Below are 25,481 nucleotides of genomic sequence, written 5' to 3'. Positions count from 1 at the left end.
ACATAAGACTCTAGAATCATCAGGGGATATAATTTTAAAAATAACCTGTTCCACAACGTTCTCAGAGCTAATTATAATTATTGAAATTAAATGCACTCACTTAGAAGGGGGAACCTCTCACAACGACACACACGAACTATAATAAGGAACCATAAAACATCTCGACAGGTTAATCTTTGGTACTTTTTTTTTTGCTGAAAACCAGGTAAGAGCGAAGGTGGATTAAGAACTAGGGCAGTGCACAGTTAATCCGCTTTCAACCGTTACGTATTTCACGTTGGGCGAGAACACTTGCAACTACATTTTTATTCATTATGTATCTGGCTCTCCAGTGAATGTATCGCGACGGAATTAGAACCGAACTTCTTACTGGTTTTGCCAAAATACTATCTAAAAATAAACAACGGTTTCTGAATCTGAATCGGTTGTTCTTTTTGAGTCGGAAAATCGACTAAAACCAACCAGAATTCTAGCTCAGACTCCGACCGGGTCTGATTGGAGTAAATAACAACAGCACTTGACATTCTAACATAAAGTATGAAAAGTTATCATAAATTTAGATCGAGCGTTAAAATATTACATAACCTAATCAATTGCCTTCTTTTTATCGAGCTTACTGCATTTTAAGGAGTTTAGGGTTTAGGGAGCCAGGGTGGATTGCCCTACAATCCTCGGACGCCTCGATCTTCAAGCTCGCGTTCGAGCTCTGCGCAATAACTCTCTTCTGCGAGTCCCATTCAGGAGAACTAACTATGGGCGCCAGGGCGCTGTTACCGGACTCCAGCGTGTGTTTAACAGTGTGGCGACGGCGTTTGACTTCAACCTGACAAGGAATTCGATAAAAACTAAAATAATTCGTATTCTGAAATGTAATTAGTTTAAGTAACCACCATTGGGGCCAAGGGGTCTGTTGGTGACGGTACAACAAATAAACAAATAAACAAATAAATACTGCCAATCGTTCAAGTCTATCGGCATATCTATTGACATACATAAACTTCCTCTTTGCCACGAGAAACGACAAAAGAGAAGCCACGTGAGATAACGACTGTCGACGCTTTGTAGCATCAATCATATGGTTCATATTCGTCTCCGTTCGTATTTTGAAAGCCAAAATAGGATATTTAATGCTTTTGCCATGGCCCTTACAGTTGTAAAGGGCGAACACGAAATTATTGCGACACCAAAAATGTCATGCCAATTTTCTTATAATGTTTAAAATCAAACCAAAATTTTAGTGTAGTTTTATACATATATTTACTTCAAACACCAAAAGAAAAGTTAATCGATGGAGCCTTGAGTGTAAAATGCGTTCATTTTCGCTTGATGCCCTCCATCAAAGTCTTTACAGTGTCATCCGGTACCAGTTTCTCAGTTTTTTTTTCATTTTCTTAACATGTCCTTCTCGTCTTTGACTGTCTTCTTGCTCTTCCGAAGTTCCCGCTTCATCATTGCCCAGTACTGCTTCACCGGGCGCAGCTCCGGACAGTTTGGCGGATTCATGTCCTTTGGAACAAAATGGACAGAATTGGCCTCATACCACTCCAGGACACTTTTAGAATAGTGGCATGATGCCAAATCTGCCAAAATAGCGGAGCTTCGTCGTGCTGCTGCAAGAACGGCAAAAGGCTTCCCGAGGCACTCAGATTTGTAGATCTCGCCATTTACTGTGCCCTTTGTTACGAAAGGCTCACTCCTCAGTCCGCAAGAGCAGATGGCCTGCCAAATGAGATATTTGGAGGCAAACTTCGACATTTTCTTCTTCTTACATTTGTCGTCCACATAGAACTTGCTCTTGCCGGTGAAAAACTCCAACCCCGGAATTTGCTTAAAATCGGCTTTTATATACGTTTCGTCGTCCATCACACAGCAGCCATATTTTGTCAGCATCTTTTCGTAGAGCTTCCGTGTCCGAGTTTAAGCCGTCGATTGTTGCCGCTCATCGCGGTTTGGGAAGTTCTGTACCTTGTATGTATGTAGTCCAGCTCTCTTCTTTGCATTCTGGACGTAGCTCTGCGACATGCCGATCTTTTTAGCCAAATCACGGCTTGAGACATTGGGATTTGGTTCAATCATCCGCTTCACCTCTCCCTCCGTCTTTTTGTTCTCCGGTCCCGGTTTTCTTCCAGCTCCTTTGCCGTGGTCCAACGTCAACCGCTCCTGGAACCGCTTCAACACTCTGGAGACGGTTGAATGGTGAATGTTCAACATTTTTCCCAACTGCCGGTGCGACAGGTCAGGAAATTCCAGGTGTTTGGAAAGAATTTGTTCTCTCGACACGCGTTGGTTCACCTCCATTTTCGTTGAATCGAAAAACACGACTTCGAGTTTGACAGCATGTAAACAATACACATCAATGAGAAAGTGTGCAAAATTTGGTTGATTTTTACCCAATGGTAAAAAAGTTATGCCCTGTTGAATGTGTCGCAGTAATTTCGTGTTCGCCCTTTAGCTGGTACAGTCTACTTACTGCTTCTACCCGAGTCAGAGCTACAAACGAGCAAAAGGAAGCCTCTCGATCTAGTGTGTATTATATCAATAGTAAAGCAACCGTTACGTTTATTGTTTCCATCGTGAGTCTAAAATCGCCTATATTCAGTATCATCACCTGCGCAGTTCAGTTCCGATATCATTCAACATGTTGAACCCAGCAAAAAGTAATATTTTGCATGCAAGCTACACACACGTAGTTGAAAGTCACGATGCTGGAATTAAGATTCTCGTGTATATGGAAAATGACTAAGTAGAGGTAAGGCCGCATAACGTAGAACCGCGTAGCCCCGTGAGCCAATTGCAATATACATATCACAATTCAGCAGTTGGAGCAATCTTAACGCAAATATAGACCCAATGGAACAAATCTAAATCGCGTAATCTTGGTGCCTAGTATATGTCTCCTTTTTCAAGTTCACATGCAATTGAAGTAGATCATGCAACCTTCGCGCTCCCATGTGTCCACGGTTGAGTTGAAGGTTGCGTCGTACTATTGAAAATATACATCGGGTTGAGTTGTTTTAAAACTAGGCGCCGCCGCTGGGCACGAAAATCCACGTGAAATTCTACGTGAAATTCCGTGTGAAATTCCGAGTGACACTCCGCGCAAAGTTTCGCGCCAAATTCCGTCTGAAATTCTGTGTGAAATTCCATGTGAAAATACACGTAAAATTCTGCGCTAAATTTCTTGTGAAATTTTGCATGAAATTCCGCGTAAAATTCTGCGCTAAATTTCTTGTGAAATTTTGCATGAAATTCCGCGTATAATTCCGTGTGAAATTCCGTGCGATATTCCGCGCGAAATTTTGCGCGAAATTCCGTGCGAAATTCCGCGTGAAATTCCCTACGAAATTCCGTGCGATATTCCGCTTGAAATTCCGCTTGTCATTTCGCATGAAGTTTCGTAAAACTCCGCGCGAAATTCCGCACAAAATTCCCCGCGGCATTCAACGTTAAATTCCGTGTAAATTTCCGCGCGAGATTCCACATGAAATACCGCGCGAAGTTTCGTATGAAATTCCGCACGAAATTCCGTATGAAATTTCGTGTGAAATTGAGTGCCAAATTCCGCGCGAAATTCCGCTCGAGATCCCGCACGAAAAACAGTTTGAAATTCCGCGTAAAATTCCGCGCGAAATTCCGCTTGAAATTCCGCGCGAAACTACGCACAAAATTCGCCGGGACATTTAACGTAAAATTCCTTGTACATTTCGGCTCGAGATTCCACGTGAAATACCACACGAAATTTCGTATGAAATTCAGCGCGAAATTCCGTGCGAATTTCCATGCGAAATTTCGCCCGAAGCTCCGCGTAAAATTCCGTGCGAAGTTCCGCGTGAAATTACGCTTGAAATTACGTGTGAAATTCAGCATGTAATTCTGCGAGATTTCGTGTGAAATACCGTTTGAAATTCCGTGTGAAGTTCCGAAATTCTGTGTGAATTTACGTGTCAAATGCCGCGTGAAATTCCGGGTGAAGTTCTGTATGAAATTCCGTGTGTAAAACCGCGCAAAAGTCCGCGTGAAATTTCACAGGGATCTCCGCGCAAAATTCAGCGTGAAATTGCGTGTGAAATTTTGCGTGAAATGCTACGAGAAATTCAGTGCGTAATTTCATGCGAAATTCCGTGCAAAATGCCGCGCGAAATTCCGTGCAAAATGCCGTGCGAAATTTCACATGAAGTTCTGCGCGAAATTCCGTGCGAAATTCGTTGTGAAATTCCACGTGAAATTGCCCGTAAAATTCCACGTGAAATTCCCCGCAAAATTCCGTGTGAAATTCCGTACGAAGTTCCGCACGAAATTTCACGTGAAATTCTGCGTTAAATTTCACGTGCAATTCCGCGTGAAACTCCATGAAATACTCCGCGCGAAGGTCTACGTGATATTCCGTCGAAGGTCTACGTGATAGTCAAATTCCGCGTGAAATTCCACGTGAAATTCCACGTGAAATTCCGAGTGAAATTCCGCGTGGAATACTGACTGAAATCACGCCAGAAATTCCGCGTGAGTTTCCACGCGAAATTCCGAGTGAAATTCCACCTGAAATTCTGCGCGAAATTCCGCGGGAAATTCTGCGTAAAATTACGCGCGAAAATCCTCGTGAAATTCTGGTGAATACAAGGTTCAGCTGTAGCCTTCCTGATTTACTCCGACCCGACTCTGAATTTGATCCCCATCTTCACTGCTTGTAAAGATAACCAGTAGGCAACTACAGACAACGAGTAGACATAGAGACTTGGACGGGGGGGGACCCGCCAGCATGGAGACATCCAAGAACTTCTGTGTGATTGGAGAGGTACGCGTAGCGAAGGAGAACGCGATTGTGTTTGCAAGGAGTGCTAAGCTGCAGAGATCACCGGTTACGCCGCTAGTAGCCTAGTAAGTTGCAGCACTGACAAGGTACAGAGCGAACCGCGCCGAATCCAAAGGTCCTGAATTGAGTGTTCGGCTCGAAAAAAAGTAGTGACACCAACTAGAATCTCCGGCAACATGAGGAGTCGAATCTAACGGAGGTAGTAAAAAACCTGTTTTAATCCACCTAGAGGTGCAATTGTGCCTTTCTCATTTCTCCAAACTATGATTTAATAGCTGGTTCGTACAATATAACATTATTGAAATGTCTTTCATTCTTATTACACTTGGTAAGTATATATAAGAGCACCTTTTTGCATTCATCGCGGTATCGGTTTGAATCGGAGTTTTCTATGTGATCGCACTCCACAACCCGTAACTCCGGAGCCGGAAGTCGGATGGGCATGGAATTTAATATCAGTTTCCAGGGACGCAACACCTTTTATTTGAGACTAAGTTGACCAAATCGGTCTAGCCATTTTCGAGAAACCAATATAACCGTTATTCTGAATTTGGATGCTTCCGGATCCGTCGATGGTGGCCAGTGTGGCCAAAGAGACTTTGAATGACTGTTGGTGACCTAGATCTCCAAATTCAACAGTTGTGTTTACATTTTGGAAAAAATTTCACCTTTTTACATTCATCGCAGAATTCGTTAGAATCGGGATTTGCTGCGTGATCGTACGTATCACCCTGTAATTCAGAAACTAGAACTCGGATCCACACAAAATTCAAATGCAGCTGATGGACCTTTCATTTAAAATCAAGTTTGCCAAATCGGTTCAGAAAATTCCGAGAAACCGATGTGGACAAATCAACAAATTTTGTTTTGTAACCATACTCTTCAACTCGTAATCCGGAACAGGATGTCGGTTGAAAATGAAATTCAAAGCAACCTATGGGAATATTATACCTTTCATCTGAATCTTAGTTTGTAAAAATCCGTTCAGCCATTTCTGAGAAACCGATGTGGACATTTTGTAAACAAATCTGCACATACACACATACATACATACATGCATACATACACACATACATACACACATACATACACACAGATATTTTGCGATCTCGGCGAACTGAGTCGAATGTTATATGAGACTCGGCCCTCCCGGCCTCAGTTAGAAAGTCGGTTTTTGGAGCAATTGCATAAACTTTCTATATGAGAAAGGCAAAAGAATAATATTTAATTATCTTAATGAGCATGAGTTCAATGCTATCTTCATGTGATTATATTTTGAAATGTTGGTGGAATGGGTTTGAAAGTGGAGGGAATGGGGGGTTAGTAGATTGGGAATGGAGGATGCGTCAGAAATCCTTCATTTTATTTCGGTATACGAGGTGGATGAAGGAAATGCGGGCGTGAGGGTGGTCCAAGAGGAGGGGAGTGATGAAGGAGGGAGGTGTAAGGGCAAGGCGGGGGGGGGGGAGGGGCGGCGACGCAATACTCAACTGCATATTTTGCCTTCCATTTGAGACTTGGTTTGAGAAAATCGGTTCAGTCATCACCGAAGAACCGATGTGACTTTAATTGTAGAATATTCCCGGAATTCCGGACTTCCGGAATCGTCGATAGTGGAAAATATATTTAAAGTATGTTTGATTGGCAATCAGTGATCTAGATCTGCGATTAGAAGTAATTTGGTGACCATTTCAATAGTTTTTAGCCTCTGAAGTATTACGATTGTACCGATTTATATGGGAAATTCCAGTGCATCCTTACTAACACCCCTGTAACTCCGGAAGCAAAAGTCAGAACCGAATAAAATTCAGCAGCAGTCAATGGTATTACTGTATCTTTCATTTGAAATCAAGTTTGTTAAAATCGGTAGAGAATTCGTTGGGGAATGGGTGTGATATTAGCTTAGGAACTTGGCGGGTTCCCCGGGGGCGTCATGAACCGTCATAGGTGGCCAATGTGGTCAAAGCTGCTTTGATTGATCATTAGTGATCCAGTCCCGCAAACTAGAGTAATGTTACATCAATTTTAATATGTTTTACATCATTTGAACATCATGGTGGTACCAGTTTATATGGGAATTTGCTGTGTGACCGCACTCTTCAACCCGTAACTCCGGAACCAGAAGTCGGATCAACTAAAAATTCAATAGCAGCTTATGGGAGCGTTATACCTTTCAGATGAAACTAAGTTTGCGAAAATCGGTTCAGCCATCTCTGAGAAAATTGTGTGAGTTTAAATGACACACACACACATACACACACACATACACACACACATACACACACACATACATACACACACACAGACATTTGCCGATCTCGACGAACTGAATCGAATGGTGTATGACACTCGGCCCTCCGGGCCTCGGTTAAAAAGTCGATTTTTACAGTGATTGCATAGCCTTTCTTTACATGAGAAAGGCAAAAAGGTCTACGAGCTCATTATGTTCATGAAGGACAAGCACAATGTGCACACCAAGATCAAGCAGCTAGTAACGAGCATTAAATCTGCCGTAAAAGTTGCTGAACGTGAGCAAAGGGCGCTCTTGATGAAAGTTAAATCCGCTAAAAAAAACTTTGAAGGAAATCTAGGAACACGTAACATCCAAAACTGAGGAGACACTGAAGTGCTGCCGCAATACTCGCTCGGAGAAAAGAATGAAAGGCAAGCGGGGGAAACAAGAAGACCCGAAGAAACAGAAGAGCGAGTTGGAGTCTACTAGTGATCCAAGGAACGTTGGAAAGAACCGTGGATAGCGCAGTGTGGAAAACCAATAGACGGACCGGACAAAACACGGCAACAGAAAAAAGAAAAGGATAAGGAGCAGGAGAAGATAGAAATACACCAGCCGCATCGGGAGAGACAAGGGCAATGCACTGATCGGTGAAGCGAACAATAAAACTTCGTACGTGACTCTTCTAAAAAAGAGTGAGGTGGGACCTGGAGCTGGTGGAGTTGGAAGCGAACGTCGTTTAAACGAGACGCACCCAGAAAGCCAAGATGATCTACGAGCTGAAGAGAGATCGGTCCATCAAGAGTTCGGCCTGTCACGAGCTCGTTGCTAAATTCTTGGACAGCGAAGCGAACGTGAGAGTTCTGTCTTAGGATATCACTATCGAGTGCAAGGGTCTGGACGAGATCCCAACCGAACAAGAACTGAGAACTGATCGAGCAGTGCAACCTAGATGTACCGGCAACGATCCGGGTTAGGAAGTCGTATGGAGGCACTTAAACGGTGACGATGCGACTACCGGTATACCTTGCCAACAAGCTGGCGGAGACCGACATGATAAAAGTCAGAAGGTTGATGTGCTCGCTGAGAGTCGCTCCACTGTCTGCATTTTGTAGAAAATATGGATACGTTATTAGAGACTGCACGAAGCAACTGACGTGCAAGATCTGTAAATTGGAGGACAGAAACGACCAACCGACAGGCAGCTTTACATACTCTACGTATTAGAAAGCGAAGATAGGCCAACAATCATGGAGACAACCCCGACTGCATACGAGGAACGTGCTATTTAAGCCAATATATTCTGATTCCTGAACCTAGCTTAATCTCAATCATTGCGACAAACCACAGCAACTGTTGTCGTAGTTGACAACGGAAACGAAGTGCGACGTTGCAATTCATTAACTATTATTGCGTGATCCTCTCAATAACGGTAACTGAGCGGCGGGTAGTGCAGGGATGTTGGCAATCCAAGTGATGGACGGTTACCCTATTCAAGGTGGTGGATAGCCCACACGAAGGCTTCGTGATCGCCAAGATCAACGGTGTATTCATATGCTTCCCCATGGTGGGCACCAAAGCAGTACAATCGGATGCTGGACGCATCAACCGATTCGTTATTCGGATGAACGCCGGTTGTTATAGGAGAAGATTTCAATGCTTTGGCTTTGGAGCGGAGTGGCAGACTGATCAACGCAAGGGGGTACAGCTTGTTGGAAGCCCTGGTGAAGCCGGATGTAAGGCTGTGTAACGAAGGATTCACAAGCACATTCCGTAGAGACTTTCGGGAATTAATCATCGACGTATTCAACGATTTCGTAGTTCGTCGCTGATAGATAACATGTAGTTCGTCGCTGATAGATAAATGGTGACTTGGTGGGCAGTACACACATAACGACCACCAGGCGATCCATTACACCATTAGTCGGCTCCAATTCCGAATGCCAATGAGCTGTCGGCAACACTAGTGAGGGCGTGTTAAGTAAGAATGCCGAGGAACTGCCAACGTCCGGCGTATTGGTGAAACGAAAGGTTCATCACCCTCCGTGCAGCCTGTCTAAAAGCCAGAAGACGCGTTCAGAGAGCAAGATCAGAGGTAGTTAGGAAAGAGCGTAAGGGGGCGTTTCGGTCAGCTAGGGCCGCTTTTACACGTGCAATAGCGCTGAGCAAGTCCCCTTGCTACAAGAAACAGCGCTTATCGTGTCGTGTCGGACAAGGCGAAGGCTCCAACGACCCTAGCAGAAATGTGCGCCAACAATCTGAAGACTATCTTGAGTGCTCTCTTTCGGAAGAACGTACCAACCACATGGCCACCTATACCGTACGTCGATGCAGACGGGAAAATGTCAGTGACAATCGGGTCTCCTACGGCGAGCTTTTCACAATGGTGAAAGGACTGAAAGTTAAGTAAGCTCCGGTCCGGACAGTATCCGATCTGCGATCCTGGCGTTTCTCGACATGTTCAGGACAGTGCTACAGAAATGTCTGGACGAGGGCTACTTCCTAGATAGACGAAAGATCCAGAAGCTGGTGTTGATGCCAAAACAAGGGAAGCCACCCGGATATACAGTATTATATCGGCATATATACCAGCGGGATACTTTTGGTAAACTTCAGCAAAGGATCATGCTCATAAGGGTAGTGAACTACGCTGAAAGTGAGAACGGACTATCACAGCGGTAGTTCGGACTCTGGAAAGTGATTTCGACGGTGGACACAATCCACAAACTTATTGCGAGCGCGAAGATAGCTTCGAAGCAAATGAGAAGGGGTAATCGCTACTGCGCGGTGGTAATGATCGACAGGAAGAGCACTTTCAACAACGCCAACTGGGAGGCTATCGCCGTAGCGCACTTAATGCGGGTTCTGGACTACCTGTGCAAGGTTCTGAAAGTTACTTTCAACACCAAGTGCTGGTCCGCGAGACAAACAGGGGGCAGAGGGCGATTAGGAGCGCGGCGGGAGTACTTCAGGGCGTCAACACTGAAACTTCCAAGCCAAGTCGAGGTCGACGGCTTTACAGATAACGACGAGACTCTGGAGGAAGTTGACGACAGAGACCATAGATACCATTGAAACCTGGATGGCTGATGCCAAGTTGTAGTAGACTAACCACAAGACGGAGGTCGTACTGGCCAGCAACCGTTGAAAATCCAGTGTGTCATGATCGGCGGCGTGGGTGATACTCAATTCTTTCGAAGCAAGCGTTGATCTGGGTGTGATGATCAACGATCAATTAAACTTCACAACAGCCACCTCGACTATGTATTTGAGAAGGCCGGGAAGACAGCTTGCGTAGTAGCAAGCATCATACTGATCAAAAGCATCATCCTCAGCAAGAGACGTCGTCTGCTGGGCATCTCATACTGAATACTGAGGTATAGTGAACACGAATCGGACAAGGCTAACGAACACGTTTTGGCTCATGCCAGCTCGTGTCGCGAGCGTGTACAGTATACGATATCGGCAGCAACCGGCGTACGTCATTGCCGGGATGATCCCCATCTTCATCACTCTGGATGTAGAATGCTACTGGCGAGATGTAAGAAGATTGGCCAGAGCGGACTCTTTGGCTAAATGGCAGTAAAAGTGGGATAACGCGGAGAATGGAAGGTAAAACCACCGACTCATCCCAAATGTGTCGGCGTGGACACATAGGAAGCATGGAGAGCTGAAGTTCCATCTGAGGCGTTTTTGTCCGGGCACGGATGCTTCCGAAAGTACCTGCATCGGTTTTGTCATGCTTCGTCAACCCTTTGTCCGAAGTGTGTGAATCCGCATGGGATACCGGAGCACGTGGTCTTCGAATATTCTAGGTTTAGAGAAGTTCGAAGGGATAACCCAACAAACAATTTAGCTGGATAATGGCTTAAACAGTTCTTGTACAGCTTAGTTCTTGTACAGCTTATTCTACAGCTTGTACAGCTTTCATTGTTTGTTGGGATTCCCGGAGTGACAGTCGCAGTATTGTCGAAGAAATGTACCAAGACATAGGTGTCAACAGAGTAGTGACGCGGATATTCTTCGAGCTGCAGAGGAAATAGCGATCAAATCAACAAAGTAGCATCTCCGACTTGAAAGTCGTCGCGAATCAATATATCGAATTATGAAGAAATCCCTTCACTGGGAACTCTCTGTCGGAGTGGACCAGAACGCGACGAAGCACCAAGTTCGGATCGTCGGGGCGCCAGCATAACGGGAGTCATGCTCCACTCGAAATAATCTGACCGACCCTTGGATCCTACCGGGTTGCCCGCAGATGAGAGGATAGCCAAGATAACAGCTGACATCGTATTGTAATGACGGAAGCGTTGGAGTAGAAGCAGGAGCCAGGCAGATAGAATTGCCGGTCCCAAGCAGCATAATGGGACGCCGTCGAAATGCCGGAACTTCTCCCATTTGAAAATGCTGGACTGGCTATATAGAGCGATGACTTAAAGTGTACTTAGTTTATTATATGAAAAATTCTTTGTTGTGGGCACTATGCTATGGCTTGCTAAGCCAAACCATGTTTCCATTTCATTAATTCTCATCAGCTTAATCAGAACTCCTTTTCTCGTTGGACATCGCACAGAACTAGAGGTTCACTCAGAAATACAAATAGTGTTTTCGTTTTTTTTTGGAGCCAGCGTCAATCCGGCGCTAGCTTAGTCCTGTCACTAAGTTAGTATCGGATTCTGATGAGACAAAGTTGAAACGCAAACTCCATAACTACTTTGTTGTGGGGTCGAACCGGTGCTAGTGTCTACTGCAATGAAATAAGATTGAAATAATTCGATTCGTTTGGTAGACACTGCACAGTGCACATTACAACCCGAAATCTTCGCAATTCCGGATGACGTAAATTGATAGGTTTTCGTTAGCGCATAATAATTAATTAATTTAACCAGACTATTGTGTTTCCTGATGCGCATACTCGTTGCAGCACGATAATTTGACATTTGGTAAGTGATGTAACTACATTTGAAAATGGAATGATCCTCTTAGAATCAGCAACCGATTGCACAAATCTTAGCATTTTCCATTTTCTACGGATATTTCTGCGTGAAAAATATTATTCTTTTAACTCAAACCATGATCTCTAGAGTGACGTATGTCCTATTGCCGACCAGCTGATTTGTTTCTAACCAAATTGTCAAAGTTGTATGTACTCGCTATGATGAGGTCATTCACATTTTACGCCGAGAAAGGATATTAACTTGAACACATGCGAATTTGAGAAAATGCACTCGTATTGTTATGTTACTAGCCAGTTATCTACAGTTACTACTACTACTACTACATCAATCTATCACGACACGACTCAAGACTGCTTGTCTACGCCGTCGTGGAAAACGACTTATGTAGGTGTTTTCGTGTACATAGTTTGAAAGGAAATGCGATCGCCAATGCGACATCCACGATCGTCGGTTCAGTTTTCTTGCGCCCGTACGATCCTCAGATTCATTTTCTTCTCGGGGTTTTTTTCCGTAAGAACGTGTCGGTGGTTTGTAGTTGAATCTTTTACCTCCGTATTCGGTCACTAAATGTGTATTAAATTGATCGTAATCTTCCAGTAAAAGGTAGAGATCATTTTACAACCAAATAACGACCTAGATGTGATAATTTCCGAGTGGATACGGTTGAATAATATTTTCTTTCTTATCTCCTTCGTAGGGAAATACGATATTAGGGCAACCTCAGAGAAAACAAGTGATTGGACAAACTTTCATCCCGCTGCCGGTGTTCACGGATTACGTCCGGGGCCTGGCGGAAAGTACCTTCAGGTAAGCGAAACTGACCCAAATATTTCACTTTTTTCCCGTATTTTTCGACACGGGATGATTGATGACCGTTCAACCTAGTTCGCAACCACGCAATGGAGCGCGTGATCGTGATAGTGTGAGTGACGTGAGTTTAGCCAAAATCTACCGGTGATTTAAAAATAGCCAACCCGCCGATGGAGACGCGCGATACATTGTGTCGGGAAATCATATCGAAAAAAGAAAACACACGGAGCCAATCGTGTTAGTGAGGGTGTGCGACTGACTGACTGACTGAGACATGAGAAAATAGGATTTTCGTTAGATTCTTTGTCCCGTTGTTTTGCTGGGCGCTGTTTCGACCAATTGGGAAAGATTTTTGGCCTGACGAACTAAAAATAACACCGCCAAGAGACAAACCGGCAAAGTTTAATTGCGCGAAGGCGTTTTCGGTATGCACTTTGGCTGCAAGAAATCTGCCCGTCCGCCTTCAATCGTAGGCAGACTGCAAATGGTGCAAAAATAGTGCAAACAGGAAGACATTATTTCTTTTTTAAGAAAATGATCTGTTGATATTTACGTAGGGATTAAATTATGAATCCCTAGCTTTAAGAGGAAAAAAATAGTTTCTCATCGAGAATGTAATCCTATAGTGTGATATTTCAAATTAAGTTTGGTATAAGTAATGTGTAACGGCCTATTTAAACTATCATTTCGGTTTAAATATCGGTTTAAATTCATTTCGGATGTTTAGACGTAAACCCTGAGAAGCAACGATACATGTATAGTTTTGGCCGATTGGAGAACTGGAAAGTTTCGGTTGTTACCTGCAAGTTATCGGATTAAGTTCAACGCGATTCTTTCCTCTTTATAGTAGGATGAATGGTGGAGGAAGTGCGGTTGTTAAATGAACAAATAGTATTTGTGATGTTTTGAACAGCTCAGATGTTACAGTAAAGCAGCCTTTTTTAACACAACACAGCAAAAAAGGAGCATCCCAATTCACATAAATTTACATGTAATGACATGTAAAAATGTGAGTTGTTCGGCTTTCCTAGGTTATTCAGCCTAAGTTTTACATCAAAAGAGTCACAATATTTAATTTTACATATCATAGCATGTAAAATCCTAATATCGGATGGAAAAATACGTCGTTACGTTGTTTACGTCAAATGTAATTTTCATTATTTCTAAGAGTGTATGCTATTTTCTCCTTAGTGGAGAACAATTTAGGTATTTTTTTGACTCCATTAGGGAAAAAATTATTTAAAACCATATTTGCGCGTGAAGAGCACAAAATCTATAACTAATTTAGTTATGGAATTTGCGTTTCAACTTCGTTTCATCAGAATCCTGTGACATCACGTTTGACTAAAGGTTTTCTAAGGAATACAAATAGTGTCACCGTTTTTTGAGCTAGCGTCAATCCGGCGCTAGCTTAGTCCTGTCACTAAGTTAGTGTCGGATGAGATGAAGTCGAAACGCAAATTCACTAATTTAGCTTTTTGTTAGCATTTTAGATGATTCTTGCTGCATATTAGCAATTCTAATGCATAACTGTGGTAAGCTAGCACATGAAAACTATGTAAAAAGTCTGTGAAATCGTTGAAAATATGTCAGCAACTCCTGCGGCAATAGCATGTGTATGATATTTTTAAATAGCATTTAAAGTAATTCAGATGGTTATTGAGCAACTGGTGATACACATTTTCCATGCTTTTAGGTTAGGTGGGAAAGCTTGTAACACTTACTCTTATCAACTATTCGAAGGATAATGTGAATCGAGTGTGTGACTTTCTGAAGGTTCGAACCAATACAGTAGTGGTTGATTTGAAAGATTTTAGAATGACACCCAGCCCCAGATAGTGCAGTAAGATATTTTTAATGTCAAAAGTACTCTATTTCGAAGTGTATAGAACCTACAAAGTTTTCATCTTTGAAAGATATATCTATAATAACTTCCAACTTTCTCAACGACACAATATTTATATCTTGCATTATAAAAAATTGGATATTAGTGGTACCCTAGCGCCAGAATTCCGAATTAGCTTGATGCAATCAAATAAAGCGCTAGGGGTTATGCAGCAACTTTTTCGAAGACACCATAACCTTAACCCTAGAATGTTGCACTTGCGTTTTCCACCCTAGAACGTTGCACTGGGTATAATTGTACCCCACGCGTTTGGTCGCAATTTTCGCAGGTAAAAATGCAAACAAAAGAAATGTATAATACATCATTAAATGCTTTTTGATTCTGATGTTTAGTTTCCAAGATATGAATGTTTGAAGGTGCAGTTTGAGTTTTTTGCAGTTTTTTTTTTAAATTTGCTGCCGAAATTGACGACGTAACTAAACAATTTATATATTTTTAAAAAGCGAATACCTTTCGAACGAACTATATATTGTTGAAATCGGACTATTATCAAAAGAGATATTTAACTTTAAATGCGGACGAAAGATTTTTATCATTTCCCATAGCCAAACATTCAATGTATTATTAGCGCCAAAACGACTAATTTTAGGTCAATAGTATCTTCGGAGAATTTAAAGCATATAATATGCCCTTACTTACGGTATGGTGATTTTATTGATTAATCCCCCTAAGAGTGACATATTTTCATAAATTTTCTTGGAAGTGATTGTATTGAAATAATGCTTTCAGCAAATTTGTAGCTCTTACTTTTTTGAACAACTTTAGTGAAGACATCAAATACATATTTCGAATACTTTAAAAGTAATGGCTTGTTGTTTGTGGGTTACTCATTGTCGCCTATTTATTGGTCAATATAGTAATAATCCATTTAAATGAGCCAAATATTTGTCGATAAAACGAATTTCGTATTTCATTTTTCCATCTACAACCGCTAGAATAACCACCGAACAATTCCAAGTTGTCTAGATGGAACTTGATCCCTTATCGCTGCAAAAATTTTCATTTGCGCGAACCTTCTGACTTATAACCATCGGATCGATCTAAAACATATCTCGGAAAATGAAAAGTGAATTGCAGTGGTGTAGCCAAGAGGATGCTGTGGGGTTTAACCACCCCCCCCCCCCTCACAAAAAAAGTAATTGGATTGAAGTTATAAATTTATTGATGCAGACTGATTTAATTCAATATTACAATGATAATTATCTGATCAGTACATTGATAACCTATTGCTTGAAACATCATGAGGACCTTTGAAAAATTGTGGGAATTCGATCCTGATCTGTAATTGATTTATTGGTCTTGATCTCACAGTTGTCTAATAACATCAATATCAAATACTTGCCTAAAACATTCCAATAGAAACTCATTTCAGAGTTCTGAAATCAATCATAATCATAATTTCCTATCATACTATTGACGGGGTGTACTGTAACATGGATTTTTTTTTAATAGGAAGCGAAACTGGAATTGTTTTAATGTCTATGAAACTTAGAACTGCTCACCGAAAAATTGCATAACTTCTAACATTTGCTGAAAATGTTTTTATTTTGGAATGCGTCGAGTTGAGACAAAAACGTTATATAATTAATATCGAGAAAACTACCTTCTAAAAGTAGGGGAATTTATGAAAAATGGCGTTTTCCATTACGCTCATTTCGCAGGTTTACAAACGTTAAACAGCACATCATTTGATAAAATTATTTTGGCGTTATATTCTCCAAAAAGTATTTATGGCGAAGTTACTCTTCAAAACAAATTTAGTTCCAGACTTAATGTCTTCAGCAAAATTTTGGGGAGTGCTATTACAAACCACTGACATGAAGGCTCCATGTGTTCAAGGTATTAATATGTTTTAGGCTATTACTATTTAATTTTAAATTAAATTATTATGATTTTACTGTTTATGATAAATCTCTTCTATTGTTTGTAAACGATGATATTTACATTTTATCCATAGCTTGAGTTTGTGAAGCTCACAATAGAAAGGTGTTTTAGAAAAAACTAGATTAAGGAACACTTCGTAAATATCATTTTATAGCACGCTATACTCCATATACGTAGTATTCATGCCTACAATAAAGTTGTTTTAAATGAAAGTTTCAACAAATTCGCTAAAGACAGGAACTCTGTTCTAATTTTTTTAAAAACTGATTCTCCATAATTTTACAACTTCAAAGATGGCGATTTCGTAATTATTCCATTTGGACAGTAAGTTAGATTTTCACCAAATCCCCACCAAACCGAGTTTCTGACTACGCCGCTGACTCCAAGGAAGTAGAAACAAAGTCGTTCTACACTCGTTCACAAGAAACTTCTTCGAATATTGCCTAACTATTATAATTTATTGAAGACCCGATTTGATCAGCCCCAAGGGGTGAATCGCTTAGCACAAATAGAATTGTGCTCACAATTCAAAAAGGGTGGTAGCTTCTGCCGCAATGTGCCTCGATGTGCCATGGTGTTCAGTAAAACAAAAGCAATGGTTGCTATGATCATTTAACTACACTTTGTTGACAGTTTTTGAGTTGTCAGAAGTGTGCCTCAGTGTGCCACACATTGTGGTAACGAGTGAAATGATCGTGTATTACTGTGAATCGTAATCTTATATCGTGCTATCGGAAGTGATACAGTGTGAATGGCACATTGTTCTAAGCGACTCACCCCTTGATCAGCCCTCAATTTTATCAGCCTCATATGAAAATATGTTTGATGGGCTCTAGCAGACAAACAAGGCTAAATTTGAGTAAATCATTTCTTGACCATGTTTTCCTTATCTTAAAGATGCAAATATGAAAAAATAAAAAAATCATTTTTTTTTAATTTTTACGCTAGAAGACTATGTTAAATAATCAGAAATAGTTATTACACTACATCAAGGGAAGGGAAGAATATTTCAACAGCTTCAGTTTATTATTAAGTTTAGTTTATTATGAAGATATGTCGCGGTTTAGTCAACGTCTCCATTTTGTCAGTCTAAAATACACCAGTTTCTGAGGATATTTTCTTTCAATTGCATCGAACTACACCAATTTGTAGGGGTTATTTAATCGACTTCTTCCAAAATTCGGTGAACCTATTCCCATTTGTGCGATAGTTTATGTTAAAAGGGTATCCTAAATTAATTGATATACTAAAGGGTTTATATGCTGCAGATAGAGAAAATTCATAAATTTTCAGCTTTTCCTACACAATATTACAAAAGTTTCTTAAACAACTGTTCCTAATAAGATTATGTAAATGACGGAATGTCATCGAAAAGTTTCGTGAAAAAGAAAATTCCAGTAATGAAAATGATTTTCCTTAACGGGTTTCGATAGTTTTTTATTTGTTCTTTGACATCAGGTTAAAAAAAATTCAGATCAAATATACTACTGGGAAGTCATTTTTAGGAAAAGTCGATATCGAAATAAAAAGTTTGAACTATACACGCATGTATTTCAGAGATATCAAGAGCTTAAATTTCAGTGCTTAGTTCTCAGCCGCGTTGGGAATTTGAGTAAACGCTATTGAGTATGGACTTCAAATCCATTCGAAAATATGTTTTTCGATTTTTTTTGGACTCAGCACCACATATATAACCCCTTTAGGAAACATCAGTTTTCCCTACACAATGCATGGAATGAAGAATTTATATATGTTATTAATGGAGCATTAGCAATAATTCGTTTGTATTTCTATTTTATGGGTCATTTTTCCACTTTTTCATTAAATTAGTTTAACCTTTGAGTTTAACCTTTTGCACTGATATTGTCCTATGCTAATTTGAACGATTCTCTGAGTGCTGCCACAATCCCATGTAGTATGTGTTATCATAAACATCGCGAAGCATGAAGTTCTAAATGTTCTCAATCGATATAATACCGAAAGAAAGCGATAAGAGATATAAGAAATGTATCATCACACTGTTAGGTAGATTAAAAGCGTTTTTAATTGCGAAAGCAGCTGTGTAAGTGAAAGTATGGAATTTATTAAATCAATGATACATAAATTGGTTTGAACAAAATAAAAAGTGAAATATCCGCGGTTTTGACTTTTTCACAAAAATTATTGTAACTTTGGAATTTTCAACCAATTTGAAAAAAAAATGATTCTAAAAGTTGAAAGAATAGCATAGCATAGCATAGCATATACGATTGCACAAATCGTGGGTAGCTGTACAATGATCAGCTAATATTTACCAAGATATCCACTATATCGTGTCGCAAAAAATATTTGGGATTAACGCTTTTTCTTTATAGTGGAACAAGCATCCCAGTGTACACCTGGTCACGTCCTTACAATCGTCGAGGCAGGGAAGGAATGTTAGTTTAACATCTACTTGCAAAAGTGCAGGGAACCCATACTATTTTCATAGATGTTTCAGGAATAGGAGTTTGTGTTAGTAGGGTAGGTTATTCATGAGGAGCTTATTCAAAAACATTTCAGTGCGAAATGGATGTAACTTGCCTCGTTTAGCCCGCATTTACAATAAGACAATTATTTGGATAACATATATAAACATTGAAAACATAACATTAAACAATTTCACCTGCTCTCAATTAACTGGGGTGCAAGAATTCTCCTCAAACATCAGTGAAATCGTTGCATCAACTAGTCATTTATATATGGCGCTACGCTAAACGAACGGGTGTATTTTTTGCGCCTAGATTCACGCGCATTCATTGCAAAGTTATCAGAATGTGACGATAAAATCACTACATAAAATCTCTCGATTTTCACGCTATTCACACCTATTAACAAGTAACTCTATAGAAGAAATGACTATGTGAATGATTGACTTCGATTTTCCGTAAAGCACATTATATACTACTGGAAAACTTTGGTAAATATTGCACGAACAGAAAGACACGTTCGAGCGATTCGGCAGTGCTGCCACTTTTTTCATGATTCTAAAAGTTGAAAGAATGGTCTTAAAACGGTATAAAAAGAAATTTTGATATTGCGTTGCGTTGCGTAAGCACGGTATACTTCGTAGATTGCAGACTGATGACTCTCATTTCCAGCCATACTACTTGAGGAGCATTGTTTGGGAATAACAATTGATCCAGTTCAAGCGAGAGTTTCACCTGAGAGCCACCATTGCGGGCCACGACCATCTTTACCGTAACTTGGGATGAGAAAGGAAGTGTTGATGTGGTACTTACTTAACGGAGGCTCCGACTCAGTGACATTCCCATAAGTATCACGGATTGGGTAGTGGGCGGGTTGTTAGTCAGGATTCGCTTCAAGCAAGCAATGCGACTGAGAATATACTTTCGTGCATAAGATGTTTGAATAGTTTATTGACTGTAGGATACGTAGATGTTCTAGGCGTTTAGATTCTAGGTAATCGTTTATCGAGATTGTTTCATCGAAAACAACTTGAAGTCCGGACAGCCGGCTGTCGGGAGTGTTGTCGACAATGTAAAATGTACCGTAAACAATGAGTTTAAAAGTGGTATGGTGGAACACTAAAAAATTATGTCACGCAAAGATTACCCAATAATAACTAACTCTCTTTCATATTACCACGTTATTTTTCCCCTTGGTCTAATACGAATCAAATTCTTTTAGTTTTTCCTTCATTTTGTGGTAGCACTTTTATGCCGCTAGTCGCAAAAGTGTTCATGTTCTATGGAATATCCTGTATACATGGCGCAATTGTGCGTAAAACGGCCGATTGCGTCAAAGCACATAACGTACTCCCCTCCCATTTATATCACAATTAGTCATATCTCTTCCTCCTAATAGCGTGGCAGAATTTATAAATGGTCCTTATTGGTATAATCACAAGCATATTGAGATCCCGTAGCTTGAAATTTTCCACCTCGTTCGAGTAAACGTTCCGATATTACAATGCTGCGTTCCTAAACGATACTAACATCATGCATGAATCAAACACCCCCCGTTTCCAAATAGTACGTACTTATTCTTAGCTCAGTATAATTGACTGATGAGTTAATTGACTAAAAGTAAAGCATTAAATATGACCATAAAACATTTGTTCCTCGTGCTGAAATAATTGCCGCACATTGGTAATTGGATTTGAATTGATCTTGCGAATTGCCAATTCTCCACCCTCATACATAATTCAACCATGCGTATTTCCCACCCGCATTAAAGACCCAGTGGATTCGTTTCCTAGTTGGTCAAATAAACACTAAACAAACAAATAAATTAGTTTGTTCAATCTAAAGAAATGTCAGCTTGATTGGCATCAACCGGCGGATACGTGTTCCCTTACAATGCCATCAAATGAAAGTACATTTAAAATTACATACGACAAAATATGTGCAATTCAGAATATACCGAAATGAAGATTGCTTAATTATTTGCATTTAAAAAAAGATCGGAAAAAATTAGTTGCATAACCAAGGTGGTTCATTTTCAAAGATAGCACTGCTGATGAATCACTGTATAAAAATTGGTGATAAGGGACGCGGACGAAAACAGCTGACCACCACCGTTATAAAAAGGAATTTCGATATTTTTGAAAATGTGCATTTATTTTGAAGGGTGAAAGTTTAAAAATCGTGTTTTGAAAAATACCACCAAATGGGGTGGAAATTGAAATGAAAAAATATTTCTGACCAGTAATACATTGGTAACACGCAACGTTACTGTTACAGCAATTATTGTGCGCAAATTGAACTTTCGAGCCATTGCTTTGAAAAACTGTAAAAAATAAACAATTAAACAATAAAAATCAGCCAAAATAAGAACGATTTTTTGTTTCACTTCAAAATTAAATTAAATTATAAAATAAATGATTAAAAACGATTATTCAATACTAATTGTTACTTACGTAATAAAACAACCAGTATTTGAATTATTGTCACGAGTCACATTTCCACTAACCGCACAAAACCTGACGAAACACTAACGGCAACCGTACACTGGGGTATAAATGTACCCCACGCCAACTTGGACACCTGCTTCCACAAAGGCTATAAGCAAACTGGCTATACCAACTTTTCCTACTCTTACTAGGAACTCTAAATTTAATTATGGTTAGGGTCCCAGGTCGGTAAATGCCGAATTCTCGTTTTCACACGGCTTCAAAGAAGGCGTGGGGTACATTTGTACCCCAGTGCAACGTTCTAGGGTTAAAACGTAAAATAGTAGTTGATGCTTTTGCTTTTCATTTTCCGACCACTTCGTGCCGTTCTTCTATTGATCTCATGTGGATTTAATAAGAATTTTCGAAAAAAAAAGATACGCTAACTAATATGTATGTTCAGCGTTAAAATCGTCAAATATAAATAATTTCGACCGAGTTGTTGCAAGATTCGACCATTTGTTGGCAAGGTGAAATGTTTATCAAATAAGGAAAGTTGAAGTTGCAGTTGAAAGTCTACTGTATCCACTTTCACCATATCAGTGACGTTATACTGTTCACATTTAAGAAGTTATGAGCAGAACTAATGTTCATGTATCGAAACAACCACGTATTGGTGTAAGTTACGTTGTTTCAAAATTAGTGAAATACGATCTGTACCATACTTGTCAATTAGGGTAATTTCGTGAGAGATGCCGCACACCAAGCTTTACAAACAATTGAACTGTATATAGGGTGATGAGCCTATTTTGGCACCATTATGGAGAGGGTCGCACTATTTTTTGAACAACTTAAAAAGAAGCCATATTACCTATAACCTTTTTCAGAATAAAGTATCAGTGTACTGTTTCTTAAACATCTGTATAATGCTTATTTGGCAGAATTGTCTCAATTTTCAGCATAAATGAAAATAAATGTTCTATTCTGTGCATCTATTCCCACCTGAACGTTCCAATTATCGCCTCATGGGTGTGCCGATTTCCAGCTCATCGAAAAACAATCTAGTTGAAACGCAATGCCTCATATTTCATTTGCGTCGATTCTAACTAGGTATCCAGATCATGGACGCCAACGCGTGATTTGTAAAACGAATTATTCTGCTTTTTTCAGCCGATCAAAACAAACGTAAACATTACGCACACGAAAGAAACTCATCAGCTGTTAGTAGAAGAGCGCCCAGAACTGCGCATGCAGGAAATAACCATGCGAAAGTTAACAACTGGAATATAAAGTTCACATCACACATTACTTCCTCCCGATCCAAATTGTATGTGCAGATGAAAATAAAATATCTGCGATCAACAATTAGTTGAATAACTTGAAATAATTGATTACTTATACCTGAAATTGCATAACATTATGTTTTCAAGTTCATGTTTTGGTTTGGCCGCACTGGTGATTCTTTTCTGTATGATGGATGCAAAAAGTTGGTTTTGATTGTGGTAGTGTATCAGCAAAACATGCCAATAATAGGAACCCCCGTATTTAGTTTTATCCTATTATAACACTAGGCCTATTCTAGTGTTTGACGAGTGCTTTTAAAGTGAAATAATCGTAAAAAGGTTCTCCAGCTAAAATAAAGGTATGTATCAGTGCAATATTTAATATATTTGTGCCGGAATAACGAGATATGAGGCGGTAAATGCTGGCTCGAAAGTGTTTATTTTGCTAAGCGCCGTTGCGTCCTGTTTCGGTTCACTACGCGAGTGAGGCGGATTAGCAGATATTTCAATAAGGTGATTTTGTTTTAATTAAAAGTTGGATTTAGTGGATAGTTCTGAATACGTATGTGCACAACAAATAAAGAATATAACTTGAGCTTTTTTTGCACACCTGTTTTAGCCAAATCGATATTGTCATTATCTCATATGCTTGGTTCGAAACCAAGGGGTACGAAATAGGGTCACAATAGGCTCTACTGCCATAATAGGCACATCACCCTATGTGCTGGAGTGGCAAGCAGATAGAAACATAATTCATGCAAAAATGTGGCAATATGGACATAAACAGCTTTAAGATTTTAAATGAGACTAATGTAATAATAATACTACGTAATGAAGGACTAAACTAGTCCACCAGGTTACACAAGCGTAGTGTTTCAACATTTATCAACACGAACAAATCCTTTCTATATGAGATAGGCAAAAAGGTTCAGGAAATGTCATGTGGGATCTCATTCTAGAACTAGGATCTAAACGAAACTCGATCGCGGTTAATGAGGGTACCAAACCTTTCATTCAAGCTTGTGACAATCGAGGCAGCCAGCCCGATAAACGAGATGTGCATTTTATTCGAGGCCTTCGTCACTACCTCGAACCTTTCGGCTCCATTGTAGGTGGCCAAAGGGGTCAAATAGGGTTTAATTGGGCGTCAGTGAGCCAGAATCACAAATTCCAGCAATCAAGAAAATAGTTTAATAATGTTTGCGTTATTTTGATATTTTATGTGTTGCCGCACTCTTCAACCCATAACACCGAAACTAGAACTACGAACCATATAAAATTAAATAGCAGCATATGGCAATTTTACACCTTTCATTTGAGTAGGGTAAACAGTTCTAATACGCCCCTCTTTAGCAAAATTAGCTACAGCTAACATTAGAATCTATGATCTCCTCACTAACTACTCTAATTTATTGTTATATTAGTTAGAAATTAGTATCCGTTTCATTTTTTATTAAAAAACATCCTGATACAAGTATTATTAACCCTCCAGTTGCCACCGCGACTCTAAAAAATTTCGAAACGTGATGCGTAATGCCTCCCTCCCCTCGATATACAGAGGATCTAAATGATCTAATGTATGAATTAAGCGAGATTCCGAGTGAACTGCGAAAAAAAATGATAGCAAACGAAAGATGTGGAAAATAGCCTTTCCGCGAAGTAATCCGTTGATACTGTTCTGAGGGTATAAGGCAGGAAAGAGAGTAAAGATTGGTTTTAGTAGTAAGACACGAGTTCCATTCAGTGCAAAGACACAAAAGGAAAGGATTTTGAACATTTTGAATCCTTCAAACATATGTTTTCCGAAATCCTCCGTGTCTCGGTTTTAAAGTCGTGATTGTATAACCATCCTATGAGAAAGAAAAAAAACAAAAACTCAGTTAAATGACCCCGACGAGCTTGGACTTTTTCGTACCCTTCATATTATCCGCGTGGCACATAGATGACTTCTAAACCACATTTTTCATCCTTTTCCAGAGGTTCCAGATACAACCTGCTACATCACAACTGCAACACCTTCAGCGAAGACCTGTGCCAGTTTCTGTGTGGCGTCGGTATCCCAAAGTACATTCTCGATCTGCCCCAAGAGTTTCTGTCGACTCCCTTAGGCCAGAGCTTTGCGCCGCTAATCGAAAGCCTGAGCTCGGGTGGTGACCCGACTGCAAACTTCCAGTACGAATCGGACTTTATTGGCCTCGGTAGCAATCGGGCACCAAGTCCAGATTTAGAACAACTCAACAGTCAGATCGAGCAAGCTCGTCAACAGTCACAGGAGCTGAACGAACGGCGGAATAAGATTCGGGACAAGATCGATAAGAACAGTAAGAAAAAAGAGAAAAAGTCTAAAAAGGAACGTAATCCTACTGACAGTGATCCAAACTCGACCGAAATGTCTGAGAGTGAAGCGGACGCACAAAATGGCCTCAACGGAGTTAATGGTTCGATCCCACCAGAAATGCTGCCCTCGGAGAAGGTACTGAAGGAGGAAGAAGCTGAACGATTGGCTGAGGAAGAGCGTAAAAAGAATCGTGAACAACCGATTATATTCAAGGAAGTGGATGTAAGAGATTGTCAGTATACTTTGCATTTGATTTTATTGATTGTGATTTTTTGTATTGTAGCCCAAACTGGAACTAGAATGTTTGGTGAACCTTGTAGACGGAAAACTCTCCGAAGAGGAACAAATAGCAGTAGACGAGCTGCACCAATACCTGCTGTTGGGAG

General features: G+C 40.2%; 1 protein-coding gene across 1 annotated transcript in view; it reads left to right on the top strand.

Annotated features, from left to right (window-relative positions):
- Nucleotides 1-25,480, top strand: part of LOC131676066 (uncharacterized) — a gene marked incomplete at its 3' end in the record, with an annotated part of 37,007 nt that extends 11,527 nt beyond the window's left edge. Inside the window, exons 3-5 of the mRNA XM_058955193.1 lie at nt 12,699-12,808; nt 24,735-25,317; nt 25,379-25,480. Coding sequence (XP_058811176.1) covers nt 12,699-12,808; nt 24,735-25,317; nt 25,379-25,480 — 795 coding nt within the window. The remainder of the gene's footprint in view (nt 1-12,698; nt 12,809-24,734; nt 25,318-25,378) is intronic.
- Between the last annotated feature and the right edge of the window lies 1 nt (nt 25,481).

This window comes from Topomyia yanbarensis, chromosome 1 (assembly GCF_030247195.1).
Source record: "Topomyia yanbarensis strain Yona2022 chromosome 1, ASM3024719v1, whole genome shotgun sequence".
NCBI lineage: Eukaryota > Metazoa > Arthropoda > Insecta > Diptera > Culicidae > Topomyia > Topomyia yanbarensis.
The sequence above is the reverse complement of the archived record's forward strand: the minus strand, read 5'-3'. Positions and strand labels throughout refer to the sequence as shown.